Here is a 7,481-nt window from a genome sequence, read left to right on the forward strand (position 1 = left end):
TCAGGCACTCCCATCTCCTTCATCATTCTGTAGGCTGACAACATGTCACCTCCATGGCAACCAGAAGCAGTATCAGCGCAATTGACAATCACCTGAGGAGAAAGCTCCTGGGTAGGCCAGGCACCCTTGGTCATCAAACGCAGACGATCAGAAATAGCAGAAGCAGCAGAGAAAGCCCAGCAGGATCCGCAGTACTGAGGAATATGCTGGTTCTTGGTAACAGACACGTAGCTCACTCCATTGATGTCACGAGGATCATAAGACTTGGGAAGCTCCTCATTCGTCATGTACTCCCAAGGCTGGGGTGTCTTGACGTAGGGCTTGACATCAGGGTTCTTCTTGTAGCAGCCAGAAGCCGAAACAAGGGCGACAACTAGGTATGAGTAACGATAAACAGAACAAACCCAAAAGCAGAATAGTGTACTTCATTGTATAAAAATGTGAACCGTGTGTTTAGAATGACGCATGTCGAAAAATGGTTAAAATAAGAATGTACCCATTTCTTTTGTTATTTCCTAAGCATATTTGGGGGTATATAATAATATAGTCTTTTATCGGTTTTCGGTTTATCACCTATGTACAGTGCAAATGTATTTAAAAATGCATTGAACTGTGGTATAAATGTTGTGAATTGAATAGATATCAACGATGTGTATCATCGAGAATCGAAGAATACAAAGGTTATATAACTGAAGAATTGTTTTTGTGATGGCTCCAGGATTATGCAGATGATATTTGTAAAGAGACTACGGAGACTTTAAGTGCCATTGATTCGTGTGCAATTCGGGTAAGGTATTTGAGAGATAGGTGATTGTATAGTATTCTGGAATCACTTCAGCCTCTGCTGGTGCTTATGAGCAGGAGATGATGAGAAAGACTCTAGCTGAGGGTCTGCAGAGTAGTGGTGTGGCATCAAATCAAGTGATTCTGCAGTCAATGGGAAGTGCTGAAGTGACTCTGGCTGTGGGTGTTGCTGGAGTGTATCGTATTGAAGTGGGATCTGAGAGTGTGGAATCGATCAAGACGACTCTGGAGGATTATGTGAACACAAGAAAGACATATGAGAGTGAGTTGAACAAACTGGGAGGTAATTTGGCTGGTGTGAAGGCAAGTGTAAGTACTTCAACATATAAGGTGAGCAAGTACAGCTCGATGAATGCTGTGGTTGTAGTCCTGTTGGTGATTCTGATTCTGTTCATTATCCTCTTTGGTGGATTTGTGTTTGTCTACCTCAAGGTACGTGCTAAGCCTACACCAAAGGGAGGACTCAAGCATTCTAACGAGAACTACATTCCAGCAGGCAATGTTGGAACTCATTATGACAGTCAATACTCGCCTACAAATGTATCTGATGAGGAAGAGGACTATAAACCTCGTCGTTCTCCTAAGAAACAACCACGATATGAAGATGACGAAGAGGAAGAGGAGTATAGACCTCGTCATTCAAGAAACAGTCGTAAAGAACGTGTGTAATAATGTTTGTTGTCATGAATCATCAACTCAACAGTCATTCTCTAACAAACAATGAACTTAGAATACCTTGGTAGCACACATCACTCCCTTCTGTTCCACCATCTCAAATCCGAAAGCAGTAGCCAACTTGGTCATACCAGCATTCTCCTGGAAGAACTTCATAGTCAGCTTCTCCACACCTTCAGTCTTGGCAATCGTAATACACTGCTCCATCAAATACTTTCCTAATCCTTGCTTCTGATAACTATCAGCCACTTCCACCAGAATACGAGCATTCTTGGTCAGAGGCAATTTGCTCATACGAGCAGTACCCACAATCTTTCCATCCACCAAAGCAATCAGAGGCACTTGACGATCAAAGTCAGGATGACAGATGGCAGCCAGACGCTTGTGGCACTTACGAGTCTCCAGACATACCGACTCTCCCATGTAAGCCTTCACAGACTCTTCACTCAGAGATTCCTCGAAACTCTTCATTGCAGTCTCATCATCAGGACGAATCGGACGCACATCACATACCACACCCTGAGAGGTGGTGAAAGAGCTCACATACTGATGAGGATATCCACGAATTGAAGGTCTTGACAGCTTCTCCACAGGAGTACCAGGAGCATGCAACACAACACGAGCATCCAGAGCAATGATATCTGTGGGAGTAGCCAACATAGGATTGATATCCAATTCCTTGATCCATGGCTGATCTGCAATCAGTTCAGAGAAACGAACAAACACCTGATCCAACAGCTCCAGATCACAAGGCTTCTTTCCTCTCACACCCTTCAATGCCTTGTAGATCTTAGTCTTCTCCATACAATGACGAGCTGAAGCAGTATTCAGAGGAGGCAGAGCCATGCTTGAATCCTTATACACCTCCACCAATGTACCTCCAGTACCAAACACAATCACAGGTCCAACCTGACTATCCAGATTTGAACCAAAGATCAGTTCATAACCATCACTCAGATTCAATTGACGCTGGACTGTCACACCCTGGAAACCATCCAACTTGCCCAACTTCTCCAGATTGTTTCGAATCGTGTTCCAAGCAGTTGCCACACCTTCCTTATCCTTGATGTTCAACTGAACACCTCCAACATCCGACTTGTGAGTGATCGTCTCTGAGTTCAGTTTCACTACCACAGGATACTTCATACCCTCAGCCACTTCCTGAGCCTTCTCCACAGTTTCACACACCACAGTCTGGACTACAGGGATACCATAACTGGCCAACAGTTGTTTTGACTCATTCTCTGTCAACAGATTACGACCTTCGCTCAGAGCCTTCTCGATGATCTTGCTGGCTCCCTGAGTATCAGCAGCATGAAGAGGAGTTCTGGGCTCTTCGTACATCTGATTCAGATTGCTTGAGTACTCCCAACAATAGTTGAAAATCTTTGCAGCCACATCAGGTGAACCAAACACAGGAATACCAGCTTCACGCAGGATCTGACGACCCTTCTCCAGATCTCGACCACCCATCCATGAGGCAAAGACAGGCTTACCCTCGATATGAGCATACTTGGCCAATTCCACAGCTGTCTCTGTGGGCTTGGTCACTGACTGAGGAGTCAGAATGACCAGCATTCCATCACTCTCCTTATCGTCACCAGCCACCTTCAGAGCCTTAGCATACATCTCTGGAGGAGCATCTCCCAACACATCCACAGGATTGTTGTGTGACCAGGCACCAGGCAGGAAACTGTTGTAAGCCTCCATTGCCTCAGGAGAGATCTTAGCCAGTTGACCACCACCAGTCACAATCTCATCAGTCGTAATCACTCCAGGACCTCCAGCATTCGTGATTACCGTCATACGAGGACCAGCTGCCAGAGGCTGCTTGTCCAGCACAGCAGCAATATCAAACAGCTGCTCAATGGTGTCCACACGCACCACTCCAGCAGTCTTGAATGCAGCAGTCAACACATCATCTGAACCTGTCAATGAACCAGTGCAGCAGCAGCTGTACGACCAGGCTTGATCACAATAATGGGCTTACGAAGAGCGACTTCACGAGCAGCCGAAATGAAGGAACGAGCATTACCAATACTTTCCATGTAAATCAGAATAGCCTTAGTCTTAGGATCATTACCAAAGTAATAGATCAAATCACCCCAGTTCACGTCAGCCATTGAACCAATCGATACGAAGGCACTGAAACAAACCGAGTCCCTCCTTCTTCAACGACCAGTCCAACATAGCGCACATCAAAGCACCACTTTGAGAGATGAAAGCCACTTCTCCCTTCAGAGCCATCGTACTAGCGAACGAAGCATTCAGTCCATTCGTAGGAACCATAGCTCCCAGACAGTTAGGTCCAATTACACGCATATTGTACTTGCGAGCCTCAGCAAGACAAGCTTCCTCCAAAGCAGCTCCTTCCTTACCTACTTCCTTGAAACCAGCAGAAATGATGATGAGACCACGGACACCAGCCTCTCCACATTCAGTCACAGCACCAAGGACACGCTTGGCGGGAATGCAGATTACAGCCAGATCACATTGCTCAGGAACATCCTTAATGCTCTTGTAAGCCTTGATACCACACACCTTGCTACGAGTAGGGTTCACAGGATACACACCTCCTCCGAAAGGTGTAACAATCAAATTCATGAGAATTGTCTTACTGACACTTCCTTCACGCTCCGAAGCACCAATCAGAGCAACATTATTAGGCTTAAAGATGGCATCCAACTGATTACACACTTCAGGAGCAAAGGCACCATTTACATCAGAACCTGTGCTATCCCAGACCATTGAGGAAGACATTATTAAAGAGAATAACTAATTAATACCTAGAATCTGGGCGTATGCACATCGAAGCTTCTTTTCGCATCTCCGTTAAACTACCCCAATTCCCGTGATTTCTAAGCAAGCAATCAATTGCTTGCCAAAATTCGTTCGCCCAATTGAAATAGATATTCTCAAAACAACAGAACAAAGTTTGTGGAAGCAAACAAACAACGATTAATCCATATTGACCGAACCATCACAGTAGAGTAGTAGCCGTGTTTGCAGCTCAGGAGAACCAATTTGCAGTTGTCTACTCCTAATTCCACTTTACCATTCTCACAAGCAGATATTCTTTCCAATCAAATTTTTATCTAAATCAACGATACGCACTTGAGGGTTCTATCATTCACAGACAAGTCCAATCATACCGAAGAGCAGAACAAAGAAATGTCTTTTGGACCATTATTCGCTTCTTCGGCTTCTTCCGTCATTAGTTGTTTCTAGTTCATGATCAATCCAAAACTCTTACTTGGCGTTCATACTCTCCAATAATCGAGTCACTAAAGAGATCGTGTTCACTTTTCGTTTCTTGAATATTCGATGAGGATTCAGAGAGCTGTGCTTCCAAAGAAGATATCCGATTCTCATATATTGCCAATTGCGTTCTCATGTTTAAAACTCCATTTTATAGATTACTTTAGTTTGGCAACCTCAGACTCTAATTGCATCTGATTAGCATGACAACTTAACTGGTCGTTCTGCAGTTGTTGGATGTTTTTTTCTGCTGCTTCCAATTGTTGCACATCTTTTACGTGTTTCCGCTGAATAATATTTACTTGCTGAGTCTAGGACATCAACAACAACAATAGAATTCACGCAACTACTGTACAACTGCTTCAATTTTCCATTCTCTGTTTGTAGCTCCTCTATCCTCTTTTCGAATCTGTTGAACTGATCAGCTATACATCAGTTCTTTTCAACTATCATCACCTTCTTGACCCAGAACCAAAGCTATTAGCAGAGCTATTCTTATAACATTCGATATGTCTCCTACAACAAACAAGATAAAAGTGAAGCATTTCTGGGTGTCAATTAGAAAGAAGGTGCAATGCTGTAAACAAAAACAGTCTCTAAAATCTTCTCGATCTGAACTGAGTTCAATAGAGAGATATTACAATAACAAAGATCACACAAAATCTGTTTGTTTTCTGGGTTTCCTGTAATTATTGTCATTGTTTTCTATGGAATCTCTGGGTCAAGAGGAATCGGATATTAAATTGTTGCAAGCAAAAGTTGCGTTCCTTGAAACACAAGTAGCAGCACTTCGGAGGAGTTCAGTAGAGACAGAGTCAGAGGTGCGATGTAAACCTTTAGTATCAACTACTAGTCCCAGAAAAAGAAAGAAAAAACAAGAACGAAAGCAAAGTATAAATCCTTGTATTGTCATCTCCTTTTGCTCATAAATAGCGATGAATTGGTTACTGCTTTCGATGATTCAAAAGAAGAAGACATCAAAGCCAAAAGTCCAGTGATAGAAGCAGACACAATTAATACGCGCGAATTCTTCCTTGTAAGAACTACTCCATCATTGTAATGTGATTAGAGCCAGATCCAATGGAAAAGGAGAACTGGTGAGTCCATCCAGAAGGCAAACCATCGTTTGATTACCAACTTTTTCCGTACTCCATTCTATCAAGAGTGTTACATGAGTTTTGCTACCCTATTGTGTTTTGATGTGATCTTGTACATGTTCAGTAATCTCATTTTACGCTTTTTTATTCTCATTGCTTCTGTTTTTGAGTCCATTTTCCATGGTACCTTTCATTGTTCCATATCACATTAGTCGATAAGTCAAGAACCAACCGAGGGCGTCGAAGTTTGGTTTTTGACTTTATCCGGCTTATCCTCGTTTGTTGGGGTTGTTTCATTATCTCTATGTTGAACACTTCGTACATGTCACATTGAATTCTCTCTATCATATCCAGTTATCACTACATTCGTAGCATCAGTGGATTTAAGATTTATCTGATTATGAATATTCTAGGGACGTTTGACAGTCTTTTCACCTCCATTGAACATGTTAACATTCATGTTCATCATCATCTTTAGAATGTTAGTGATGCATTATTCTACTCTATGCATTGCAAGCCATCCTTCAAATCAACTCTTCGATTTGTTCAAGATACATTTCTGTCTTTGATATTTGTCTCTGTTTTGGCTGTTACAAAATTTCTCTCATTTATGACATTCAATGTTGCTTTAAACGTATTGACGTTATTCTTCTCTTATTCAGATGAATCCTCAAACCTATATTATCTATACAGTCTCACGTAAATTTAAATATTTGAAAAAGACCATTTATAAGAAATGTGATGAGATCAATCTGTTTGATCATAGTTGTCGAGGTATCATTATTCTTTCTCTTTCTCTCTCTAGATATTGAAGAACGATTTACATTCTTTGTAAATGTTATTCTGACGGCATGGATGCTCTATCAATCGAATGGTATCCTTCTCATTCTCGTTGAACATAGATTTGTCTCGATTGTACTGGGAACAGGTTGCAGCTCTGTTTCTCATTGATGAGGTATATCTTATTCTGAGATATGAATTAGATCGTGGTGATTCTCAAGCATATGATACTTCTTAAACAGAACCGATGGCCTCCTGAGATCTATAACAATTATCGTGCTTTACTAAAACGAGACTATTTGTTGACTGTTCAAAATAACTATGATTTGGACATATCCTGATTCTTCATTTGTTTGTGTGTGTTCTTAATGTTGACCCAACACATGTTGTATCAGAGAGACTAGGAGTTAGTGTAATTGCGACCTCTTCTTTGATTCTATCAAGTCTTCTAAAGTTTGTGTGCAAGCCATTGTATCAGCAACTCTCTCTTCCTGTGTTCATCCTATTTGTCATTGCTCTGTTGTTCCTTCTGTGTATCTTTAAGGTAGGCAATTTGAATAGGAGTGTGATGATAGTTCTTATCGTCTGCATGGTTACTTTCCTTATGTCGACATGGAATCAATTTCGTGAATATCACAACAGTGGATAATGAAGTGGTTGCTACAGAGAAACAAATCGGAGATGAGAAGAAAGAGATTCCTGAACCAATCATTAAAGAGAGCTTCTCAATTCCTTCAATGAAGAAGGAACTGTAATCTTGAATCTTTGTAACAAACACATACTAAAACAAACTTCCTAACTGATAACGAATCACTACTGCAAGACATGAACAAGCCACTTGAAGGATTAGAAGACATCGTGTTAGAG

General features: G+C 41.7%; 4 protein-coding genes across 4 annotated transcripts; 2 read left to right on the top strand and 2 right to left on the bottom strand.

Annotated features, from left to right (window-relative positions):
* Positions 1–722: 722 nt before the first annotated feature.
* JH06_5238 (hypothetical protein) lies at positions 723–1,473 on the top strand (the record flags this gene model as incomplete). Its single annotated transcript, XM_014669423.1, has 2 exons — positions 723–737; positions 820–1,473. 2 exons carry the CDS (start codon positions 723–725, stop codon positions 1,471–1,473), a joined length of 669 nt encoding a protein of 222 aa, XP_014524909.1.
* A 57-nt stretch (positions 1,474–1,530) lies between these two features.
* On the bottom strand, positions 1,531–4,083 carry JH06_5403 (acetyl synthetase subunit alpha; the record flags this gene model as incomplete). Its single annotated transcript, XM_014669424.1, has 3 exons — positions 1,531–3,375; positions 3,420–3,642; positions 3,668–4,083. 3 exons carry the CDS (start codon positions 4,081–4,083, stop codon positions 1,531–1,533), a joined length of 2,484 nt encoding a protein of 827 aa, XP_014524910.1.
* A 354-nt stretch (positions 4,084–4,437) lies between these two features.
* On the bottom strand, positions 4,438–4,873 carry JH06_5141 (hypothetical protein; the record flags this gene model as incomplete). Its single annotated transcript, XM_014669425.1, has 4 exons — positions 4,438–4,513; positions 4,544–4,602; positions 4,632–4,703; positions 4,733–4,873. The coding sequence occupies 4 exons, from the start codon at positions 4,871–4,873 to the stop codon at positions 4,438–4,440; spliced, it is 348 nt and encodes a 115-aa protein (XP_014524911.1).
* A 571-nt stretch (positions 4,874–5,444) lies between these two features.
* JH06_5142 (hypothetical protein) lies at positions 5,445–7,369 on the top strand (the record flags this gene model as incomplete). The annotated part of the gene is made up of 13 exons (XM_014669426.1): positions 5,445–5,558; positions 5,591–5,640; positions 5,671–5,773; positions 5,807–6,017; positions 6,047–6,152; positions 6,189–6,282; positions 6,313–6,468; positions 6,497–6,608; positions 6,640–6,708; positions 6,737–6,789; positions 6,818–6,915; positions 7,026–7,158; positions 7,190–7,369. The coding sequence occupies 13 exons, from the start codon at positions 5,445–5,447 to the stop codon at positions 7,367–7,369; spliced, it is 1,479 nt and encodes a 492-aa protein (XP_014524912.1).
* Positions 7,370–7,481: the final 112 nt, after the last annotated feature.

Source organism: Blastocystis sp. subtype 4 (assembly GCF_000743755.1).
Source record: "Blastocystis sp. subtype 4 strain WR1 chromosome Unknown seqid_0572, whole genome shotgun sequence".
NCBI lineage: Eukaryota > Bigyra > Opalinata > Blastocystidae > Blastocystis > Blastocystis sp. subtype 4.